The 26674-nt window shown below is 36.5% G+C and overlaps 2 protein-coding genes across 2 annotated transcripts in view; both read left to right on the top strand.

The window, feature by feature from the left end:
- LOC111054278 (NACHT and WD repeat domain-containing protein 2) overlaps positions 1–9760 on the top strand; it is a 129580-nt gene extending 119820 nt beyond the window's left edge. Inside the window, exons 27-28 of the mRNA XM_039419720.1 lie at positions 425–614; positions 9441–9760. Of these exons, the coding sequence (XP_039275654.1) occupies positions 425–614; positions 9441–9605 (355 nt within the window). The 3' untranslated portion in view covers positions 9606–9760. The remainder of the gene's footprint in view (positions 1–424; positions 615–9440) is intronic.
- A 5635-nt stretch (positions 9761–15395) lies between these two features.
- LOC111047472 (anoctamin-7-like) overlaps positions 15396–26674 on the top strand; it is a 197005-nt gene continuing 185726 nt past the window's right edge. Inside the window, 1 exon segment of the mRNA XM_039419695.1 lies at positions 15396–15691. The gene's annotated coding sequence lies outside the window, so the exon portion shown is untranslated.

Raw genomic sequence — 26674 nt, 5'->3', positions numbered from 1 at the left:
CTGATAAAGACCGAAACCGGTCTTTCTAAGTGTCAATAAATCTGTGGTTTTTTGACAATTTCTTAGTCTTTTTCATTTGAAAGATGAAATTTGTATGTATTTGATATTAAGGCTCCTTGATAAGTCCGGTGTCCCTGGAAACAGTGTCTCTAGCACTTTCAATGGAGAAAATAATAGATGACATGGCTAAATCTTCACAATATACTGTACTTACTTTACTGGCCCATCTCATTAGATTGGAAGTTGTATTCATGAGCGAGATCTACTATTCGCAGAACTACTAGTAATTATGTCTTCTATAGGCATTGTTAGCTACAATCTGATCTTGCATACTATTATTATTGTTATTGATTCTCAAAAGTGATGAACGTGTTTCATATTGGTTGTTTATGCATTTATGGTTGTGATGTTGTGTCGTTTGCAGGACGGGTGACGCCGAGATGATAGCCAACTTCCGGGTGCAGGCGGAACTGAGTGCCGTGGAGAGTACGGATGACGGACGGGCGATCATCCTGGGCACAGTAGACGGGTGCGTGTCGGTGCTGGCCATAGCGGATCCGGCCAAGCCTGAGATGCGACAGTTTTTGGCCAATCTGCCTTCACGCGATGTCGAGGTTAGTACATTCAGGTCCACGTTATAATGGCAGTGGAGAAAGATGGAAGGACAGTGTTGTCGATTCTCTGCCTTGGCACTGTCATCTATGGGTGAGGTCCACTTGAAAATGGCAGTGAAGAAAAATAGGAGGATAGCGTTGCTGATTCTCTGCCTTGTCACTGTCTTCTATAATATATTAATAAAAGAAAATCCCAATCAAGTGATATAAATCACCCCGAAGACTTCTGCTACTGCAAATATTTACAACAGGGTAAACAAGTATAGTGAGGTCCACGTTATAATGGAAAGATAGGAGGAAAGATAGGAGGATAGCGTTGCCGATTCTCTGCCTTGCCGCTGTCTTCTATAATTATTATTGAAAGAAAATCCCAATTAAATGCTATAAATCACCCCGAAGACTTCTGCTTCTGCAAATATTGACAACAGGGTAAACAGCTAGATAGAAATTCGATGAGCGCTACTAATAAGGTCGACGCGCAATTTAATAAGGAACATACCTGTCAAATTTCATAAAAATCTATTACCGCGTTTTGCCGTAAACGCGCAACATATAAACATATAAACATTTGAACATTATAAACATTTAAACATTAAGAGTAATGCCAAACCGTCGACTTGGATCTTAGACCTCACGTCGCTCGGTCAACCAGTAAAGAACTCTTACCCTTACACCAAACTGACAATCTCTGGATAGCAGCGCTCTTCTTATACAAAGCCATAGCGGCCAGCCAGTCTGAAGATGGTAATAAATTTGGAAATCACGTTTAGCAGTAGCAGTAGCAGAAGTCTTCGGGGTGATTTACAGCATTTAATTGGAATTTTAGTTTAATAAATTATTCATTAACTACGGTAACATTTGAACAAATGTGATTTCCAAATTTATTACCATCTGTAGACTGACTGGCCGCTATGGCTTTGTATAAAATGAGCGCTGCTATCCAGAGATTGTCTGTTTGGTGTAAGGGTAAGCATTCCTGATCGCCAATTAGGAGGTACTGGGTTCGATTCCCGTGTTGACAAATAATTTTTGTATAGTACCGCTCATCGAACTACCATCTAGCTGTTTGCCCTGTTGTCAATATTTGCAGTAGCAGAAGTCTTCGGGGTGATTTACAGCATTTAATTGAGATTTCGTTCAATAATAATCATCCATTGAACAAAAATGCTACCTCCAATTTATTTCCATCTGTAGCAGTGGAGAAAGATAAAATCATAGCGCAGTCGATTCTCTGTCTTGCAACTGCCTTCCATAGTGAAGACTACGTTGTAATGGGAGTGTAGAAAAATAGGAGGACATCGTTGCCGATTCAAATATATAAGAATGAATCTTTTGAGTGAGAATGTATTGTTGAAGAAGATATCTTGGGAGCTACAAAACATTCGAGTAATTCCCATAGTGACGATCATAACAACATGTCTATTGCCCGGTTGCACAAAAGCTGGTTAAATTTCAACCGTGATTAATTTCTCGAGGTCGATAAAGCTTAAGGTCTCTGGTTTCAATATTTTGCTTCGCAGTAATTGTATTATTATGCGTGCCCAATATGCTCACATTTCAAAGAACTAATTTGATAGGTGATGAAAAATATTTTTGATTGTGAAAAATTAATTCTCATCAGATGGAAAGATTATCACGGAACTGGATGAATTATATCATTTATGAAATACAAATTCAAACGTGAACTGAGTTTGTTAACATTTCAAACAGGTGACATCAGATACTTGTGGATGAGAATACTGCTTGAGGTCTACTGTTCTCAGAACTACTAGTATTCGCCATGATGATCCTTAACAATTTCCCGACGGGTTATGGGTTTTATGTCTTGCTTGTCCTCGCAAAAGCGAGATAAGAAGTTGTCAGTTTATTGGATTCGATTTTTCATGGCAGACAGACGGGTATTGTTATTCGTGGTTAGAGATGGATGATGATGATGATGATGATGCTGATGATTGGACAGAGATGAATGGTGGATTTGGAGTTGACATTGGCTGAGTTCTTTCAGTAAATGACTTCTCCTCTCTCTCTCTCTATCTGTCTCTCTCTCACAGACTCTCCACTCTCTCTCACTATATTCCACTATATGTCTTTCTCTCTCACTCACTCGCTCTCTCTCACTATGTCTTTTTTCACTCTCTCTATCCATTCTCCTCTTGTAAATGGGCCTATTGAGAGAAAGTTTCTGATAAGCTGTTCTTCACACCTTTTTCATCGTCTGCGTAATCTAGGTTTCTGCTTCGTTTGCTTCTTCTTATCCTTCTTCATTTATCAACCTGTTCTTGTTACTTTACATTTTCTATTTATTTCATTTCTCGTTAGCTTCTTCTGTTTGTCCTTTTTCTATTTTTCTTCTTCAGCATCGATATTGTTATCCGTTTTCCTTTTCAAAAATTCTTCTCCTAGTTTTTCTCTCCACTATTTCCTCATATCTTCACCTTTTTACTTCTTTATCTCGTCTGCTTCCAGCTTCTCCTTCTTCCTCTTCTACTTCTCCATCTACTACTTCTTCTTCTTTCTATTCTCCTGCTTCTTTTTCGTCTTGTTCTTCTCCTTCATCCTCTTATTCTATTTCTTCTTTCACCTCTTTTTATACTTCTACCTATTTTTCTTCTTTCCCTTTTTCTATTCTTCCCTCTAAGATTATACGAACACTTCTACTTCCTTTTCTCATTCAACGTTTTGGAATATTCCTTTTTCCCTAATTTTCATTCTTCTATCATTCTTACATGTTTTCTCACAGCTCTCTCCTTCCACTACTCCATTTCTCCACCTTCATATCTTTTCTCTCACTTCTTCGTCTTCCGCATCTTCTTCTCTCACCACTTTTTCTCTCTTTACAACCCATTCCTCTACATCACACATCACACCATCTTCCTTCCTCTTCTCAATCTAATCTGCAGGGATGTAGAAGGAGAAGAAAAAGAAGAAGATTGTGGAGTAGTCGTAAAATCTTCTCCTTCTCCATCTCCATCTTCATCTTATACTTTTTCTTCTCTTCTTTTTTCTTCTTTCTCCTTATTCTTCTTCTTCTTCTTCTCCGTTCTTCTTCTTCTTTTCTCACCTCCTTCTCCTCCTCCTTCTCCTCCTCCTCCTTCCCCTCTAAACTTCTCATTTTCCTGTCAACAATTTTCTCGACATCTCACATCTCCTTTCTCTTTTCGATCCAATCCTCTCTCGTCTCTATCTTTATCTCCATCATCTATATCTACTCCTCCAGTGATGGAGGAGGAGAGGAAAAAGAAAGGTGAAGAAGAAGAAGAGGAGAAAAGGAGAAAAAGAAGTAGAAGCTCAATATTCTCCTCATTTGCAATCTTCTACTTTTTCTTCTTCTTCTACTCCTTTTTCATCTTATTCTTCTTTCTTTCCTTTGTCTTCTTCTTCTTCTTCTTCTTCATATCTTTCTCCTTCTTGTCCTGCAACACCTTTTTTCAAATAATTGACACTGATCAATGACCAGCTGTATATATTGACAACACCCTTCCAGACGTGTTTCGATGACTCAGCGTCCTCTCATTTCTCATACGGCCAGCCTTCCTTCGCTATATATACACACACACACACACACACACACACACACACACACACACACACACACACACACACACACACACACACACACACACCACACACACACACACACACACACACACACACACACACACACACCACACACACACACACACACCACACACCACACACACACACACACCACACACACACACACACACCACACACACACACACACACCACACACACACACACACACACACACACACACACACACCACACACACACACACACACACACACACACACCACACACACACACACACCACACACACACACACCACACACACCACACACACACACACACACACTCTCATACAGACACACACACACACACACACCACACACAACACACACACACACACACACACACACAACACACACCACACACACACACCACACACACACACACACCACACACACACACACACACACACACCACACACACACACGCACACACACACACACACACACACACACACACCACACACACACACACACACACACACACACACACACACACACACACACACTCATACAGACACACACACACACACACACACACACACACACACACACACACCACACACACACACACACTCTCATACAGACACACACACACACACCACACACACACGTATACGACAGACATCACATTCAACATTATAGAAAGCATCTTCGGCTTTCATTAATCTTGGGACCATGAGGAGCAGAGTCGTATTGTGAGGTCCACGTTATAATGGAAGTGGAGAAAGATAGGAGAAAAACTTTGCTGATTCTCTCTATCTTATCAATGCCTTCTATAGATGTTAGCTGATACAGGTTTATTGATGTAATATTTACTGTTTATTCTCGTTTAAAATTATCAATATTGTATTTCATCAAGCAGGAAATTATATTACTTTCCTTGCCCTATTACCATAGGTAAGGAAAGTATTGCTTTCCGAAAAAAATTAAGGTGCCCCAATTTCTATATTTCTATACATTTCAAGGTCCCCTGAGTCCAAAAAAGTGGTTTTTGGGTATTGGTCTGTGTGTGTATGTGTGTGTGTGTGTGTGTGTGTGTGTGTGTGGTGTGTGTGTACACGATATCTCATCTCCAATTAACGGAATAACTTGAAATTTGGAACTTAAGGTCCTTACACTATAAGGATCCGACACGAACAATTTCGATCAAATGCAATTCAAGATGGCGGCTAAAATGGCGAAAATGTTGCCAAAAACAGGGTTTTTTGCGATTTTATCGAAAACGGCACATACGATTCTGTTCAAATTCATACCTAGAAAAGTCATTGATCTATCAACTGCTACAAGTCCCATACCTGTAAAAATTTCAGGAGCACTGCACCATGTATGCAAAGTTTGATTCTAGACTTTCAATTATCAGGCTTCAGATACAATTGAACTAAACATTTCAATTGGAAAAGATTGAGCATGAAAATCTCTACAATTGATGCTCAGTAACATTTTCACCTAAAATTGAAAATAAGCTCGAAATTAGAGAAAATATGATTATTCAATTGCAAACTGTTGGCAACTGTTGATTCTATTAAATCATTCACTATAAAGAGATAGCAGACTTCGTGTGTCTGCAGCGCTATTTTCCTGTCACCAGCTGGCTCAGATCTTAGGAAAGTAGACCTGCGATGCGCGGGAACACTAGCGTCAGTTGATCAATTTTCATAACGGCAAGGAAAGTTGTGTGAGTGCACCACACCAGTTTTTTTCCAATGATTTCATAATCAATTTTCATGATAGAGATTGAATATTTTGTTAGTTAATTGAATCATAAATTGTTAAAAAACGGTCTGACAACAGAGCAAAGCGAAAGAGAGATAGCGCTATCCACTTTGTTGAATGATAGACAAGGATAGTAATACCATTGCTAATTGTACACTGCCATTATAACGTGGACCTCACTATAGAAGCTGCCATTAATCTTGGGACCATAGAGCAGAGCATCATAGAAGGCGTCACATCTTCCATCATCTGGTTTGTGTGGCTGCCCTGCCACCATTTTTTGTTCCTTTCACCTCAGAAATTTTCCAACCTTCATTTCTCAACCTCACATTGGTCATTTATCGATCAGCAATTGTATATTTCGTACCTAGAGCAGAAAATGAGATTTTTCCGGCTCGAAATCGGTTTTCAAGACTAGAAAAGATTGAGAGCTGGAAGAACATTTTTGCCCGCTATTTTTGCCACACACAAAAATAAACAATATGAGAATAGTTGTTTACTAAGCACTTTCAAAAGCAGAAGTGGAAGGTGATAGCTCTAGCAAATCTGAGGTAATCTGAATATCAGGAAATTGTCCAAGTATCTTTATTTTCCATTCTGATTTGTCTAAATAACCTAAAAGATTATGTTCAATTATGTGGGAGGTTGAGTTTATATTTTTTTATTCTTTCAAATGACAATAAGATGATTTTATTATAAATGTTTAATTATTGAATAATGAAAAGTTTTTGATCAGCTGTTTTTTGATCACCTTTCTTAGTTCCATGTTAGCGGCTGAAAGGGTACTCTTTCCGGCCTAGGCCGAAAAGAAACCTGTTCTGACGTCAGACGAGAGTCGTCTGCAAACAATGTCTTGCAAATCTACGTAGGGACTGGAAAACAGCTGCTTTCTGTGCAGTGTGGCGAGAAATCACCTAGCTTATATGGGCTACAATATAAATAAGAACAATATAACATTTTTTAGTAACCTTTTATTGAAAACTTTGAAAACTAACCGTTAAAATATTTGAAAGTTTTTAATGAAAGGGTACTAAAAGTTTTTTATTGTTTGAATTTTATGGAATTTATTTTTCATATCATAATATTCTATGGTTTATTTAACGAATGACGTGAGCTTTATCTGAAGACTATGATGAGCTCCATGTTATAATGACTTATTTTAAATAATTAATTACATTTTATTCGACAAGAAAATATAGTCCAGTCACTATATACATTGATGCATGCAATTTATATTGTAGTTCTGATTCTTTAATATATTATTACTTGGGTACATAAGAGAAGTCCACAACAAATTTCTTCATGCAAAATTTCCTTGTGTTAGATACAGAGTGGCCCAAAAACCTCGTATTTTCGGCTTATTTTCCAGTTTTCAGCTATTTCGGCCAAATCCCGTAATCGGACAGAAAAATTTGCTCACCCTTTTTTCTAGATTATAAAATTTTGAATAAAATGAGATCATTCGGACTTCTCTATCTCTGATAAGTACTGAGTTATGATTTTTCAAAAATGAGTTAAATTCAAAGAAAAAAACAATTTTGATGAATTTTTGTTTTGATCGATAATATCTTCCGATTGTTACCATTTAGATGTTCAATTCAAAATCCCTCTGGGCGTATTTTTGTGCTCTACAATCTGAGATCAGGTAGAGCGCTCTATCTTATAAAGATTTTCAGACAACAATGCTCCTTGTATTGTGAAAAACACCTAATTTTCAGCTTCAACCTTCATCACCAACTACATTGTCCTCACATTGATATTTCGCACAATGATATTAGTTCATGATATTATGTTCTATGAGAATCACCCGGTAGATGCACTTCATTTCAGTATTTTCTAGTGGAGAGGCGCGCTCAAGAACACCTCAAGGATCAAAATTTCAAACACTTATAACTTTTGACACAGTGCTCAGATTTCATCGTACTACACTTCATTCTTCTTGTCTCGTCAAGGCGGTCCAAAATCATGCATCATAAGTCAAATTTGGTCGAAAAATGGAAAATGTTATGTTGAGTTTGCTTAAGCCCATATTCCAATATACAAAAAATGTGATTCCAATATGCAAAATTTTGATTTCAGATTCGAATTTAGCGCTCTCTAATTAGTAAGGTAGTTTGCGGCAACTCTAAAATAGTTGAAAATGAAAACTCTGTGAGCACTTTAATGTTATTAATGAAGAATTCTATTTATTAAATTTATTCCTGGGAGTGGAAACCTTAACAATAGACCACGAAAATGTCGAAACCGATTAACAATAGGCGACCACTGAAGGGTCACTAGAACTTCTACCTGTTCATCCATTGCTTTCGGCGGCCCCGTCTCCTTTCTTCCACCCTCAAGAGCTAATCTCCTTCAAGATGTACTGGCAACAGGTCACCCCGAGTTGAAAGCAGAGGAAGGTCGAGAGAAACTACTATGATTGTTTACTTTCAGTTATGAATTGCATGCGTCATTGCATGAAATTTATAGTCCACATGACAGCTGATTTTTTACCAAGTTACATTGAGATATTGGGCCATATGAATAGAGTTGAGCATTTGCTTATACTTCTAAAATAACAAGCATTTGCTTCATTTCATATGAATAAACGTGAGCAAAACCTTTTGCTCATGCTCATCAGTAAAATAGTTTGAGCATTTGCTCAAAAGTAAAAGCTTTTGCTCAAAATTGTATGAATAAACTAGAGCATTTGATCAACTTTTGAAGCAAATGCTTCAAAAATGTGAGTCAAGTCTAGAGCAGCTTATCACCTTTAGCTCATAGTAAAATGGCTCAACTAATTCGAATGAGGAAGAGGAAACTATACCAGATACGATCACCTTCAATAGTTGAGAACTATAAAACTCTTTTCAGATTAAACCATGATATATAACACCATTATCCCTACAAAAGAATAAATACAAAAGATTATAAAGATAGCCATCACAAAATAGGAAATAGGCATTTAAGAAGATGAGAGTGTAGACGATTATAAGAAGGCTATTGATATCATAAGGATATGCTAAAGATTATTATAGAGATGACATTTTTTCACGCTATTATTTCAAAATTCTAAACTCAACTAACCTGAAACTCTATTCATAATCATAAATAGAAAACAGAGCTGACGACGCAAACACAAGCGGTGCACCCTACTTGCATATTTAGCGCTTCCGTAAGCTATAAAAACAAATTAAGGCTATAAAAGCGAATCAGCTGATGAAAAATCTTTAAAATACGTGAGCATTTGCTCCAGAGTTCAGGAGCATAAGGTAAGAGTATAAGGTAAAGCTTATTCATATAAAAATGAGCAAATGCTTCTGCTCCTACCTTTTGCTCATGAGCAAAACCTGATGCTCGATGCTCTTGCTCATGAGCATTTGCTCTGGTATTATTCATATGGGCCATTGATTAAAAGTTGCGGGTTTCAAAGTTTACAATACAACAGTGAGTCTCTTGAGCGAGTTCTCCAGCCCAGGGGGTCCCTTGTATATATTTTTTCAAGTATTTTGTGTAATTATGATTCTATTGTGTGTTACAGTGGAAGAAGAAGCTCGAGCGACAGAGAGCGACCAAGCGTTTCCGAGCGGCCGGCTCTCTGGCCAAGCTGTGTGCCAAGCTCTATGATGACGTCAGTGGTGGCAGTGAGGATCGTGACGACGAGGAAGCTGACTATACACAGGACAACATCATCTCTACCAATTAGACTAAACGCAGTACAGAGGCCGCACACTTCTTCAAGATTAGATTGAATAGTCTTTTATTTATTTCGACTTTATAATTTATATTTTATTTTATTGACCGAGCGGAGTGAGGTCTAAGAATCAAGTCGACGGTTTTGCATTTCTATTTATGATTATATATGTTTGTATCTTCATAACTAGTAGTTCTGTGAACAGTAGACCTCACGCAGTATTCTCATCCACAAGTACCTGATTGAAACTATAGACCTTATGGAAATACAGCAATAGACTGGCTTCTCCACACATCTGTGTAATCACTTTTCAGCTGATTGACCGAGCGAAGTAAGGTCTAAGATTCAAGTCGACGGTTTGGCATTTCTCTTGAAGTTCAAATGTTTAAATATTTATATGTTGCGCATTTACGGCGAAACGCGGTAATAGATTTTCATGAAATTTGACAGGTATGTTCCTTTTTTAATTGCGCGTTGACGTATATACAAGGTTTTTGGAGATTTTACATTTCAAGGATAATATAAAAGGGAAAAGGAGCCTCCCTTATACGCCAATATTAGAGTGAAAATCAGACTATAGAACTATTCATCATAAATCAGCTGACAATTGATTCCACAGATGTGTGGAGAAGCCAGTCTATTGCTGTATTTCCATAAGGTCTATAGTTTCAATCAGGTACTTGTGGATGGGAATACTGCGTGGGGTCTACTGTTCACAGAACTATTAGTTTATTTATTCCATTGACAATCACAAATTATAATTATAATATATAATATGATTGGGAGAAGACAACAGGCATAGCCCAAAACTGGTATGTTCCTTTTTTCAAATCAAATCATTTATTTGCCATACAATAAATACATATTCAAAATAAATAAAAGAAAATACATAATCTTATAATTAAAAGTATAAAATAAAAAGTAAGCATGAATAATACCAAAATCATAATTAGATACTTTTCGTGATACTTTTTAAATCTCGCGTCGACGTATATACAAGGTTTTTGAAACTTTGCGGATAATACAAATGGAAAGGAGTCTCCTTCGAACGCCAATATTACCGTAAAAATCGGACTATTGAATTATTCATCATAAATCAGCTGTTGAGTGGATTATTAATTGCATGCAATGAATATCCCAATGTAATTTTGTGAAAAATCAGCTGTCGTGAGGACTATTGCCAGCAATGAGGCATTCAATATTAATAAATCGAAGAAGCATAGTATTGTTTAAAACAAATTATTAGCATTCTAATGCTAAAAGTTATAATCAATATTAATAATAATTATTGTCGATACAACAACCCAAACAGCCATTAGTTGTTTACACACCGATATCTCGCCGACACGACATACAGACAGGATTTACTCTGATGGACAGTATAAGAGGAGGCTGTGGTTTCAGCTGCGCGAGGTCTACTGTTCACAGAACTACTAGTGTTTTTACACAGTAGCCACAAAACAGTTCAGAGGCCACACACTCCTTGAAGATTAGATTGAGTAGTATTTTATTCATTTTGACTTTATAATTTTTATTTTATTTTATTCATATTTTATTTTATAATATTTGACTGCAATAGAAGATAGTGGATCACATGATAGATAAAATGAAGCACAATAATATATCCCATGGTATGGGGCGATTATGCTCCTAATTTCACTGGTAACTCATACTGTTAGTCCAAGAAGTTCTTTTTCGTGAAGCTATGTGACGCTATAGTGAGGTCCACGTTATAATGGCAGTGCAGAAAGCCGATCCTCTGTCTTGTCAATGCCTTCTATAGACGGTGGATGATACAGGTTTATTGATGTAATATTAACTTTTCATTCTCGTTTAAAATTAAGGATAGCAATACCATTGTCTATCATTCAACAAAGTGAATAGCGTCTTCAAACAATGTAGAATAAATAATTAATTAACAAAATATTTCATCTCAATTATGAAAATTCACTATGAAATTATTGAGAAATATAATTTCCTGCTTAATAAAATAATATAATTGATTTTGTCAACGAGAATGAACAGTTAATATTAAATCAATAAACCTGTATCAGCTACCGTCTATAGAAGGCATTGACAAGACAAAGCATTGGCAACGTTGTTTTCCTATCTTTTTTCACTGCCATTATAACGTGGACCTCTCTATCTCATAGTCTCACACTATGTACAGTTCTAGGTGGAACAGTAGCCTCTCTTTTGGTTAATTCATGAATGATTAATAATAATAAAAAATAGTTAGTAAATTATCATCAATAATTTAATCAATTTATAAGGTAATTGATGAACTTGAAATGATACTGGGATGAAAGCTGTGATGTATAGATTGTAAGATTATTATAAGTTTGTTTAGTATGTGAGGAAATTTATAAAATACGAACACCGTTTGATCTCTACACAGATTTTGGGCCGGTTTTTGAGCTCCGGATTTATCTAAGTTCCAGACTTTAAACAGCTGGAGTCAAAAAATTGGCTTTCCGAAACGGTGCGTAGTCGTAGTCCAAGTTCAAATTGAATTTCGAAAAAACTATAGAATTGAACACAAAATAAAATTAGAGAAGATAGTGTAAAGCTTCAGCTATTTTGAATTATTTAGGAATGTTTGATTTCGTCAAAGCAAAATCTGGTGTGGCGCACTCACACAACTATCCTTGCCGTCATGAGAATTGATCACCTGACGCTAGTGTTCACGCGCATCTCAAGTCCATTTATAAACAAAGATCTAAGCCAGCTGGTGACAGGACAATAACGCTGGAGACATACGAGGTCTGCTATCTCTTCATAGTGAATCATTTTAATAGAATCAACAGTAGCCAACAGTTTGCAATTGGAAAATCACATTTTCTCGAACTTCGAGCTTCTTTTCAATTTTCGGTGAAAATGTTACAAAACATTAATATAGAGATTGTCATGCTAAATCTTTTCCAATCATTTTTTTTTTGTTTGAATTGTATCTGAAGCCTGATAATTGAGAATCTAAAATCAAACTTTGCATAGATGGGGCGGAGCTCCTGAAATTTTTACAGATATGGGACTAGTGGCAGTTGATAGAGCTTATCAATGACTATTTTAGGTATAATTTTGATCAAAATCGTTGGAGCCATTTTTGAGAAACTCTCGAAAAACCCTGTTTTTGACAACATTTCCACTATCTTGAATTGCATTTGATCGAAATTGTTCGTGTCGGATCCTTATATTGTAAGGACCTTAACTTCCAAATTTCAAGTCATTCCGTTAATTGGGAGATGAGATATCGTGTACACAGATGCACACACACACACACACACACACACACGCACACGCAAACACACACACACACACCACACACACCACACACACCACACACACACACACACACACACACACACACACACACACACACACATACAGACCAATACCCAAAAACCACTTTTTTGGACTCAGAACACATTGAAACGTATAGAAATATAGAAATTGGGATACCTCAATTTTTTCGGAAAGCAATACTTTCCTTACCTATGGTAATAGGGCAAGGAAAGTAAAAACGTTCCACTCATAGGAATTGATTGATTGAATACTTCATTTATGTACATTACAATATATACTGGCTTATACACTTATATACAATAGCTTAAAATACAGCAAAAGTATAGATGAATTTACATAATATAGACTAAGAAAATAATTTTTGAACTGTATATGATGTGAAAATAGTTATTTGTGCATCTAGGGACTAAAGTGCAACTTTTTCTCCCTGAGGGAAACTGTTGTCGCCCGATGGCGTAGCCGAGGGCGACAATTTCCCTGAGGGAGAATAAGTACTTTAGTCCCGTGATGCACACAACATTTTTCCTCCACCTACACCAATACCTATAACAATGAATAATTTTACTACATCTTCAGACAATATGCGAGACAATATGGTAACAGTGACTGCTGTGGCTGCTATAGTGAGCAGAGGTGCAACCACACAACGCGCTAATTAGAGGTGTGTACTTTTTCATATCCACCAACGGTTGAACATAACCTAACAATCGAAATAGAGCTACTTATTCCTAGAGCTAAAATATTCCAAAGATCGAAATAGAGCTCTTTTACTTTTCCTCTACCGACCACGACAGTGTTGCCACATTCCTCATTCTTCAATCGCGGCGTTGTCGACTTCTTCCCATGTTAATCTTATGGGTTTATTTTTACTCCCTTGGGAGTAAAAGTGATCACTTTTCCCGCTGGGAATTATTTTTAGTCCCATGGGAGGAAAAGTAGTACTTTAGTATTCGATTCCAGGGTGTAAAATGAGACTTTTGATAGTAGGTGGAGGAAAAAGCAATTTTTAATAACTATAGATAATATTGTTAAGCATCTACATAAATTGGCGGAGCTTTGGTCATATCAATGGCATTATTCGGAAAGAATATTCAAAATATCCTTCCCACTAATTCTCTACCAAAACGTTAATTTCATTAATCGAACTAAGGATTTATTTATAAATGGAAATATTGTAAAAGTTTTAATTAATATGGATATTCAAGAGAATAAAGATTAACATAAAAACGGCGACTACAAGCCGATTGTCGGAAAGAAAATTTCCTGACTCTAGCTGTTCAAAGTCTAGAACTTATATTAGCTAAATCACGAGCTCAAAAACCGGCCCAGAATAGATTTTAATGTTTCAAAATGTTATGAAGTTTTGATGTTATGTTGGAAAATGATTTGGTGGATGTTAATAAAATAATGCTTAAGATTTGCTTACTGTTTCATATTTTTTTCGAATACCTTCTCCTTGAAATTCATAATAATTACTATAGTCAGATCCATGTTATAATGGCAGTATTTAATTGACATTTGTGTTGCTATCCTTGTCTATCATTTGACAAAACAGATAGCGCTATTCTTTTCTAGCTCCGGAAAGCGAACAACAATTTAGTAAACATAGTTCACTATTCTCTAAGAAGAAGAAAGATCTTTGAAAGGTTTTTGTGTACGGTTCTTTGAATCTTTGGATCATTGAATCCGTCCCTTCAAACATAACATACTACAGTGAGGCCAAGTTATAATGACAGTGTTTGATTAGCAATGGTATTGCTATTCTTGTCTATCATTCAACAAAGCAGATAGCGCTATCTCTTCCTCACGTTGTTCTGTTGCCATATCGTCTCTTAAAAATGTAAAATTAATAATCAATTAATAAAATATTACATCTCAATCATGGAAGTTCATTTTGAAACTATTGAAAAAAAATCATTCTCGCTTAGTAAAATATAATTGATTATTTCAAACGAGAATGAACAGTTACTATTACATCAATAAACCTGTATCAGCTACCGTCTATAGAAGGCATTGACAAAACAGAAGATCGGCTTGGTTCTCGTAGAATTGATCACGGTTAGAAATTGATCGTGATATATATAAATCATAGAGTATAGATTTGATATAATGAATTCGATGGTCTGTCGATTCAAGAGCAAATTTATTTTCTTTTATAGAAGACTGCTTCTCTGCTTGGTTCTCGTGGAATTAATCACGGTTAGAATTTAACCGGATCTTGTGCAACCGGCACTTAGAGTCTACAAAGATTCATCAAGACTGAGTCAAGATTTTAGACTGATTCAAGATTCAAGACTGATTCAAGATTCAAGACTCAGAGTCAAAATGTTAATTCAAGACTGATTCAAGATTCAAGACTCAGAGTCAAAATGCTGATTCAAGACTAATTCAAGATTCAAGACTCAGAGTCAACATGCAGATTCGGATTCATTACGACACACGACACAACGTGTGCGTCTACTCACGCCTCCGGAGGCAGTCACACTGCGGGGGCCGCAATCATAGGGAGGCAGCACTGTCGTCTATCGATTGTACCGCCCCCCAGGGGGTACCGGCCCCCCAAATACCGCCTCCGCTCGGCTACAGTTCGAACGTCAGTCAGTGCAAAGAGCGACTGCCGGCCGTTCGGATGTCTGTGCTCGCCTAGAGTGATCTAGCTCTATTCCTAGATCTCGCTGTCTTTTTCTGTCTCTGTCTAGAGTGATCTATTCCTAGATCTCGCTGTCTATTTCTCTCTCTGTCTAGAGTACCCCACACTGGAACAACAAGGCACACTTATAGCTCCTGACGCGCAGGTGAGAGTTTAGTCTAGAACACTTTCACTATATTTCAAAAATTTTCTCAGCTCTTATAATAAAACACTGAAGTGAGGCCCATGTAATAATGACAGTATTTGATTAGCAATGGTATTGCTATCCTTGTTTTTTATTCAACAAAGAAGATCTAATAAAATAATACTTAAGATGTGCTTACCGTTTCATATTTGGTTTCGAATACTTTCTTCTTGAAATTCATAATAGTTACTATAGTCGAATCCACGTAATAATGGCAGTATTTGATGGACATTTGTGTTGCTATCCTTGTTTATCATTTGTCAAAACAGATAGCGTTATCTTTTTCTAGCTCTGAAAAGCAGAGAAGAGAAGTAAGCATAGTTCACCATCCTATAAGAAGATCATTGAAGGATTTTTGTGTACGGTTCTTTGAACTGTTGGATCCTTGAATCTGTCCCTTCAAACATAACATCCTATGGTGAGGTCCACGTTATAATGGCTGTGTTTGATTAACAATGGTATTACTATTTACTATCCTTGTCTTTTATTCAACAAAGCGAATAGCGCTACCTCTTTCTCGTTTTGCTCTGTTGCCAGATCGTCTTTTAACAATGTATAATTGATAATTAACAAAATATTTCATATCAATAATTATTGTGTAAATTCATTATGAAATTATTGAAAATATAATGTATTACCATGGAGAAACAATAGCATAAGTAGTTATCCCATGGTATAGGGCGTTTATGTCGCAACTTTTACTGTTATCTCAAGCCGATTACTGTTGATTATTGTCGAATTTTATTGTTTTGTTGGGGTGAGAGTGTATGAACGGCACAATATGAGAGACTACCCGGATCACACAGCTTCACGGGAAAGAATTACATGAACTATCAGCTTGAGATAACAGTAAAAGTTGCGACATAAACGCCCTATACCATGGGATATCTACTTATGCTATTGTTTCTCTATGGTATTGCTTAATTAAAATATAGCTGATCATTTTAAACGAGAATGAACTGTTGATATTACATCAATAAACCTGTATCGGCTATCGTCTATAGAAGGCTTGAATGTTTGGGAATTTTGAATTTCAAGGATAATATAAAAGGAAAAAGGAGCCTCCTTCATACGCCAATATTAGAGTTAAAATCAGACTATAGAATTATCCATCATAAATCAGCTGACAAGTGATTACACAGATGTGTGGAGAAGCCAGTCTATTGCTGTATTTCCATAAGGTCCATAGTTTCAATCAGGTACTTGTGGATGAGAATACTGCGTGAGGTCTACTGTTCACAGAACTACTAGCACATCAATAAACCTGTATCAGCTACCCCCTCCATAGAAGGCATTGACAAAACAGAGGACCGGCAACGTTGTTCTGCTATCTTTCTCCACTGCCATTATAACGTGGACCTCACTATAGAATATTGTCTACAAATATCTCGAATTTATTTTAAAGCTACAAAAATGTTTCAACACCTATGGTGAGGTCCACGTTATAATGGCAGTGAAGAAAGATAGGAGAAGAACGTTGCCGATCCTATGTCGTGTCAATGCCTTCTATAGACGGTAGCTGATACATTGATGTGATGTTAACTGGTAATTCTCGTTCAAAATGATCAATAATAGAATTTATTAAGCAAGAAATTATATTTTTCAATAATTTATTAATGAATTTTCATAATTAAGGTGAAATATTTTTTAGTGAATTACTAATTCTACATTGTTAAAAGACGATCTGGCAACAGAGCAAAGCGAGTAAGAGATAGCGCTATCCGCTCAGTTGAAAGGTAGACAAGGATAGCAATACAATTGCTAATCAATCACTGCCATTATGGAGTGATCCGTGGTCTAGTGGATAGAGTGCTATCCTTGCTAAGCAGCATAGAGATCCCGGGTTCAAACTCTCTCATAGCCAAAAGTTTTTTAACCAGATCACTCCCGTGTTATCGGATAAGCACGTTAAACTGTCGGTCCCGGCAGTCGTAAGGCCCATTATATATACAGGTGGTGGGACCTTCCCGCAAGGGACTCCCCACCAACAAAAGCCATACGAATTTACTTTTTACTGCCATTATTGACCGAGTGAAGTGAGGTCTAAGATTCAAGTCGACGGTTTGGCATTTCTCTTAATGTTTAAATGTTCATATGTTGCGCATTTACGGCGAAACGCGGTAATAGATTTTCATGAAATTTGACAGGTATGTTCATTTTTAAATTGCGCGTCGACGTATATACAAGGTTATTGGAAATTTTGCGTTTCAAGGATAATATGAAAGGAAAAAGGAGCCTCCTTCATACGCCAATATTAGAGTAAAAATCAAACAATAGAATTATTCATCATAAATCAGCTGTTTAGTGGACTATAATACTATCCGTTCAAAAACATCGAGCATCTCATGAAAATGTATTTTTCCATCAACGTTAGTAGACAGTTGACTATAATACTACCCGTTCAAAAACAGTAATCTTGAAAATGTATCTTTCCATCAACGTTGTAGACAGTTGCAGCCAGACCTGATAACAGCGCTCACACTCACATTCCGGGACGAAACGTCACGGTAGGATATTTAGGTCCTTTATTTAGGATTTTTTCTAGACATTTTGAATTGATAAATTATTTATTGAGAAAACATAACAGGTCAATTTAACTTACTGAGCGCAAGGTCTACTGTTCACAGAACTGCTAGTAACGTAGACCTCACTATGGTCTTTAGAGCTACAAGAAGACTCACTGAACGAGCTTCAGTACGAGAAGGACTGGAAGAAGCAGCCCAAAAGTGGAAGAAAAAAAGCTACTGACTTTGAAAAGATAAACCAATTTTAGAAGAAGTGAAGGAGATACAAGAATCCAGTTACTTTACCATGGTTAGGCCCAACGACTTTTCCAGCGTCGGAAAATTGTGTGGGAAGCAACAAAATTTCTCCAGGGAATTTCACATTTTCGGGAAAGTTCTGGTGACAAGTTCCCGGACTCTTGTGACATGTTGCTTTTGAACTTACTTTATTAGAAAATCGTGTTTGAATTGGCATTTCGTACTTTTCTTGAGATTTGTGGCTTCCTGGTGACTTGTAATCTATCAATAATGTGACGTATATTATACTTGATACTATAGTAAGGTCCACGTTTTAATGGCAGTGGATAACCAGTCAAGAAATCAATGCTATTGTAATAGCAGTGGAGAAAGATAGGATAACAACGTTGCCGATCCTCTGTCTTGTCAATGTCTTCTATGGGCGGTAGCTGATACAGGTTTATTGATGTAATATTAACTGTTCATGAAGCTTCACCAAAGTTATTAACAAAATGTCTATTTTTCCGCCCTTATAGTTTCTATTAGATTGAATATAACTTATCATACACATGATGAACATATGTATTTGTCGAGATCCGTTAAATCTAATTGAATCTATGAGGGCGGAAAAATAAACAATTTGTTAATAACTTTGGTGTAAACGCTGCTATAGTGAGGTCCACGTTATAATGGCAGTGTTTGATTAGCAACTGCTATCCTTGTCTCTTAATATCGAGGCACCGAGCTTCGCTCGTTATTCATTTATTGACTTTTGATAAACCGAACACAATTCTTTAAAATCATTGGGGAAGGACTAACAGGCACAGCCCAAAACTGTTTCTTCTTGAATTTTGATTTATACACTATACATAGTCCAGAAAGTAGATTATGTTCCATACACTTGAATTCAGGTTCAATTTTCTGTTCAAACATTTGAAAACAAAAAAGTTCTAATTTAGATTATTCTTACAAACCTAATTGAATAACAAAATAACACTCACTAATCACTTGAAATTGTCAAATGATGATCAACTTTGAAAATTATGATATAGGTACTGTAGTTTAGGAGCATTATAATGTCATGCCAACAAATCAGATTATGTTAATCTTCGATTAGATTGTCGAGCTCGATAACGTTTCTCGCTGATTTATTATGATTACACAGCTGGAAATAATTCTGTCTCTCTCCCACACAGGCACACGCATCTTTTGTTATCGAGAGACGACGAAATTATCATCTGTTTTTCCAAGGATGAATTATCCTTTTCATGTCCTACAGCGAGTTTTCCCAGGGATGAGACCTAGTACAATCGAATTTCTATATCTCAAACCTACTATATTCCAAATTTAGTGGAAATCGTTAGAGCCGTTATCGAGATCCGTTGAACATAAATAACAATATAACCAGATAAAAAAAATATAAACAGATATACAGAAATTACTCGCTTAATATAATAGGATTCAAAAAAGCAGGTATCGCTATCTCATTCTCGCTTTGCTCTATTGCCAGATCGTCTTTTAACAATGTAGAAATAATAATTAACAGAATATTCCATCTATAATTATCAAAATTAATGATGAAATTATTGAAAAATATATTTTTTAGCTGAATAAGATATAATTGATTATTCTAAACCAGAATGAACAGTTAATATTACATCAATGAACTTGTATCAGCTACCGTCTATAGGTGGCATTGACAAGACAGAGGATCGGCAACGTTGTTCCCCTATCTTTCTCCACTGCCATTATAACGTGGACCTCACTTTAACTGTCTGTTTCCGTCCGATCTGAAATTGTATCAAACAAACAATCACCGGTTGGCGTGACATACTTCCATTCCAGCGAGATTGTCTCTTTTCCATCTCTGTAATTGGGATTAAAGGCTTCCCAGCCGGAAGGATAAACTCGGACGGTTTTGTAGCTTTATACAGTTTTAACTAATTTGGTTAAAACAAAATTGGATACATTTACAATTTGGTTACAAAATTGGTTACATTTGAAAACAAAAAAGTTCTAATTTAGACTATTTACAACAAATTGAATAACAAAATAACACTCACTAATCACTTAAAATTGTCAAATGATGATCAATTTTGAAAATGATGATATACTCTAGTTCAGGAGCATTATCATATCATGCCGACAAATCAGATTATCTTAATTGTCGAGCTCGATAACATTTCTTGCTTATCACCCTATCACCCTACCCTATCACCATAGGTAAGGAAAGTATTGCTTTCCGAAAAAAATTAAGGTACCCCAATTTCTAAATTTCTATGCGTTTCAAGGTCCCCTGAGTCCAAAAAGTGGTTTTGGGTATTGGTATGTATGTGTGTGGTGTGTGTATGAGTGTATGTGCGTCTGTGTACACGATATCTCATCTCCCAATAACGGAATGACTTGAAATTTGGAACTAAGGACCTTACGTACAAGGATCCAACACGAACAATTTCGATAAAATGCAATTCAAGATGGCGGCTAGAAAGAAAAAATGTTGTCAAAAACATGGTTTTTCGCGATTTTCTCAAAAACGATTTCGATGAAATTCATACCTAAAATAGTTATTGATAACTCTATCAACTGCCATAAGTCCCATACCTGTAAAAATTTCAGGAGCTCCGCCCATCTATACAAAGTTTGATTTTAGATTCTCAATTATCAGGCTTCAGATACGATTTAAACAAAAATTTCAATTGGAAAAGATTGAGCATGGAAATCTCTACAATTAATGTCTCGCTACATTTTCACCTAAGATTGAAAATAAGCTCGAAATTCAAGAAAATGTGATTAGCCAATTACTAACTGTTGGCAACTGTTGATTCTATTAAATGATCCACTATGGAGAGATAGCAGACCTCGTATGTCTCCATAGTTATCATCCTGTCACCAGCTGGCTCAGATCTTTGTTTATAAATAGACTTGAGATGCGCGAGAACACTAGCGTCAGGTGATCAATTCTCATAACGGCAAGGAAAGTTGTGTGAGTGCACCACACCAGATTACACAGCTGGAAATAATTCTGTCTCTCTCCCACATAGGCACACGCATCTTCTGTTATCGAGAGACGACGAAATTATCATCTGTTTTTCCAAAGATGAATTATCCTCTTCATGTCCTAAAGCGAGTTTTCCCAGGGATGAGACCTAGTGCAATCGAATTTTTATATCACAACCTACTATATTCCAAATTTAGTGAAATCGTTAGAGCCGTTTTCGAGATCCGTTGAACATGAATAACCATATAACCATATAACCAATGACCAATATATAAAAATGAAACATATATACGCTTAATATAATAGGATTCAAAAAAGAAGGTATTGCTATCTCTTTCTCGCTTTGCTCTGTTGCCAGATCGTCTTTTAACAATGTAGAATTGATAATTAATTGACAAAATATTCAATCTTGATCATGAGATTTTATTATGAGATAATTTATAAATATAGTTTCTCTCTTAATAAAATATAATTGATTATCTAAACTAGAATGAACAGTTAATATTACATCAATAAACCTGTATCAGCTATCGTCTATAGGAGGCATTGACAAGACAGAGGATCGGCAACGTTGTTCCCCTATCTTTCTCCACTGCCATTATAACGTGGACCACACTTTAACTGTCTGTTTCCGTCCGATCTGAAATTGTATCAAACAAACAATCACCGGTTGGCGTGACATACTTCCATTCCAGCGAGATTGTCTCTTTTCCATCTCTATAATTGGATTAAAGGCTTCCCAGCCGGAAGATAAACTCGGACGGTTTTGTACTTTATACAGTTTAATTTTTAACTAATTTGGTTCTAAGCAATAATTACGGTACTACGCAAAATACGTTTTCACCACACTGCACAGAAAGCAGCTGTTTTCCAGTCCCTACGTAGATCTGAAACACATTGTTAGCAGACGACTCTCGTCTGACGTCAGAACATGTTTCTTTCCGGCCAAGGCCGGAAAGAGTACCCTTCCCGACCGCTAAATTCAAGTGTGCTAAAACAGCTGATCAAAAATCTTCCATTATTTGAGTTTATTATTCAATAATTGAAACATCTATAATAATATCATTTTTTGTCATTTGAAAGAATAAAAAAGTATAAACTCAACCTCCACATAATTGAACATGATCGTTTAGGTTATTTAGACAAATCAGAATGAAAATAAAAATACTTGGACAATTTCCTGATATTCAGATTACCTCTCAGATTTTGCTAGAGCTATGACCTTCCACTTTTGCTTTCGGAAGTGCTTAATAACAATTATTCCATATATATAAATATATTGTTTATTTTTCTGTGTGGCGGAAAATAGCGTCGCAACACGGGCAAAAATGTTTTTTCCGGCTCTCAATCTTTTCTAGTCCTCTGCCTATGGCCTCGGACTTGAAAACCGATTTCGAGCCGGAAAAATCTCATTTTCTGCTCTTGGTGCGAAATATACTATTTTGTTCAAAGACTTCTGGCAATAGATGAAAGCAGAAAGAGATAGCGCTATCTACGTTATAATGGCAGTATTTGATAAGTATTGGTGTTGGTATAGTGAGGTCCACGTTATAATGGCAGTGTAGGAAGATAGGAGAACAACGTTGCCGATTCTCTGTCTTGTCAATGCCTTCTATAGACAGTATCTGATACAGGTTTATTGATGTACCATCAACTGTTCATCCTCGTTGAGAATAATCTATTATATTTTATTAAGCGAGAAATTTTATTTTTCAATGATTTCATAATGAATTTTCATAATCAAGATTAAATATTTTGTTTATTAATTATTAATTCTACTTGAAAGCAATCTGGCAACAGTACAAAGCGATAAAGAGATAGCGATATCCGCTTTGTTGAATGATGGACAAGGATAGCAATACCATTGCTAATCAAACACTATTTACCGGATGATAAACTAATTTAGGATTATAGTCAGGTCCACGTTATAATGGCAGTATTTGATGAGAATTGGTATTGCTATCCTTGTCTATCATTCGACAAAGCAGATAGCAGAACACTACGCTATACACGTTTTGGAATAGGCTAGATTTGAACGGAATAAATTTATCCACATATGAATATTCTGCCGCATTTCTACCAATTCCAACATCTAGAACGAACAGTATGACATTTCTGTCCCTCTCTCTCTCTTTCACTATCTCTCACCTGTCCTCTCTCTCTTTACGGTTAAGTGCTGGAGGGAGGGGGTATCCTTGATACCCTCTCTGAGAATGGACTTCTCAAGGTTCAAACTTCACCGTTCATGTGAAAACATTACAGTAGTACCTTAACTTTTGCATTTTTCATCATTTTTCTTGCTCAATATTATTGTAGAACTCATTAGTTTAATATGATTCACCATGTCATTTCATCGCTACTGTATTCATTTTTAACGCTAGAACGTAAGTTGAATTATGTTTTGTTAAACACATGAATAAAATCTGAATCTGAATCTCTCACTATCTATCATCTATCTCTCTCACACACTCTCTCTCTGACTCTTTCTCTCTCCTTCTAGTCTCCCTGGAGATTATAACTCAGATTTAGATCTTGATTCAATATCAGAACGGATCTCTAGGTTTATATTAGATCAGTTCCGACATAGACGTTCTCGTGCTATATCTATACTTGCTAGATGACAAATAGTGGAGCTCTATATAATATATATATAGTGCAACAATGTTTGTACGGTCCTTTGGGGGAGTTGGGGTGAGTTATTTCTACCCTTCCCTTCCTCTCATCTAACAAAGGTTGAATGACGTTGATGAGAGGTTTCAGAGAGAGAGAGAGAGAGTGAGGGCGAGCTTCAGTGAGAGGAAGATGGAGCGAGTGAGAAAAGTAGATGAGGAGAGTGAGAGAGAGAAAGAGAGAGTTGATGAGTCAGTTTGTTGTGGAACGTCCTAAAACAGCTGAACGCTTTCATTACTCATTTCTCCTCTACTAAATCCCATAGATTTTTGTTTGTACGATATTTTGCCGTCCTTATGAATTCTATAAGATTATACGGAACTTGACACACATCATCTGTTGAAACCATCTGTTCAATCCAATAGAATTTAGGATGGCAAATATGTACAGACAAAATCAATGTGTGTGTGTTAACTCACATTCTCTCTAAGCGCCGATTTCCGAGATCTGGATTCAGCTTAAGTTCTAGACTTTAAACAGCTGGAGTCAGAAAATTGGCTTTCCGAAACGGGGCGTAGTCGCAGTTTCATGATAATATTTATTTCTCATTCCTTTAATAAATTGGGAACGTTTCTCTTTGACGGAATGAAACATTCCTTAATGATTCAAAATAGCTGAAATTCCATACTATTTCCTCTTTATTTTGTATTCAATTTTCGAATTTAATGACCGAGCGAAGGAGGTCTAAGATTCAAGTCGACGGTTTGGCATTTCTCTTAATGTTAAATGTATGAATGTTTAAATGTTTAATTGTTCGAATGATTAAATGTTTATATGTTGCGCATTTACGGCGAAACGCGGTAATTGCTTTTCATGAAATTTGACAGGTATATCCTTTTTACTTTCCGCCCTATTACCATAGGTAAGGAAAGTATTGCTTTCCAAAAAAATTTAAGGTACCCTAATTTCATGTTTTCTATACGTTTCAAGGTCCCTTGAGTCCAAAACATGATTTTTGGGTGTGTCTGTGTGTGTGTATGTGTGTGTGTGTGTGTATGTGTGTAGTCTGTGAACACGATAACTCCATTCCTAATTAACCGATTGACTTGAAATTTAAACTTGAGGTCCTTATACCTTGAGGATCCGACAATAAGAAATTCAATAAATTCAATCCAAGATGGCGGAAAAAAGGGCGGATAATACAAAAAAACCATGTTTTTCACGGTTTTTTCGAAACGGCTCTAACGATTTCCTTCAAATTCATACCATGGATAGCTATTCATAAGCCCTATCAAAATGACATGAGTTTTTTCTGGGAAAATTGCTGGAGCTCCGTAATATTCTTGAGAAAAATGGCGGATGATTGCTAAAAAACCATGTTTTTCACGATTTTCTCAAAAATAACTTGACCGATTTTTTTCAAATTCATACTCTGTATAGTTATTTATCAGCTCTATCAACTGGCATAAGTCTCCTCTCTGGGAAACCAATGGAGGGTCCACCCCATCCTTGGGAAATGGACTAGTAACCTCCTTCTCGTGCATGAGGTAGGTAGGTAGCCAGTCATAAAAAGAACACATAGTCGAGATATTTCATCTGTAGAGCAACTGTTTGACGACTTTAAAAAAAATGACGCCTGAAAATAAAAAAATCGAATTTTACAATTCACACAAAGAAAAAGTACTCTGAAAACAATTATATATACACATATACTGACAGAAGTCTGATCGTAGATTCAAATATGAGCAAGGAAAGTTGTGTGAGTGTACCCACCAGATTTTTTAATTTCGCGTCGACGTTTTGGAAATTTCGCATTTCAAGGATGATATAGAAGGGAAAGGAGCTCCTTCATACGCCAATATTAGAGTAAAAATCAGACTATATAATTATTCATCTTTAATCAGCTGACAAGTGATTACACAGATGTGTGGAGAAGCCAGACTATTGCTGTATTTCCATGATATATAAGGTCTATAGTTTCAATCAGGTACTTGTGGATGAATACTGCGTGAGGTCTACTGTTCACAGAACTACTAGTTTTAAAGTGGACTGCGACTAGGCCCCGTTTCGGAATGCGATTTCTGACGACTCCAGCTGTTTAAAGTCTAGGACTTAGCTGAATCCCGAGCTCGGAACCGGCTCTAAAAATTTGAGATTGTCGACCAAACACTGAAGTTTATTTCAGGCTCTCATTCTTGATCATTCATAAGGTATTTTCTCGGGCTACTGCCGTGTTCGGATGAACACGTTAAATCGTCGGTCCCGGCTGCCTAAAAATAGTTCTTAGGTCATGTCAGCGGCCCTCAAAATATATTGATCAGGTGCGACCTGAAAACTCAGACACCAGACCTGAGCAGCCAGGCTAATCGCTTTCATTTAAACTTTATTCTCATTGATCAATTTTTTATATTTTGTGGAACTCGTTGAATAATATTAGCATTACCGTCATCTAATGTGAATTAGTGTATAAGCGGTAAATAAATATGTAACATACATAGATAAAGAGATCACTTCGCTTACATGGGCTAATTGATTCAAATGAAAACAATTAACAACTTGTGAAATATTTCATAGACTAGTATCGACCAAAGGTCA

Source organism: Nilaparvata lugens, chromosome 1, assembly GCF_014356525.2.
Source record: "Nilaparvata lugens isolate BPH chromosome 1, ASM1435652v1, whole genome shotgun sequence".
Classification (NCBI taxonomy): Eukaryota; Metazoa; Arthropoda; class Insecta; order Hemiptera; family Delphacidae; genus Nilaparvata; species Nilaparvata lugens.
This window is presented reverse-complemented; position numbering and strand designations above follow the sequence as displayed.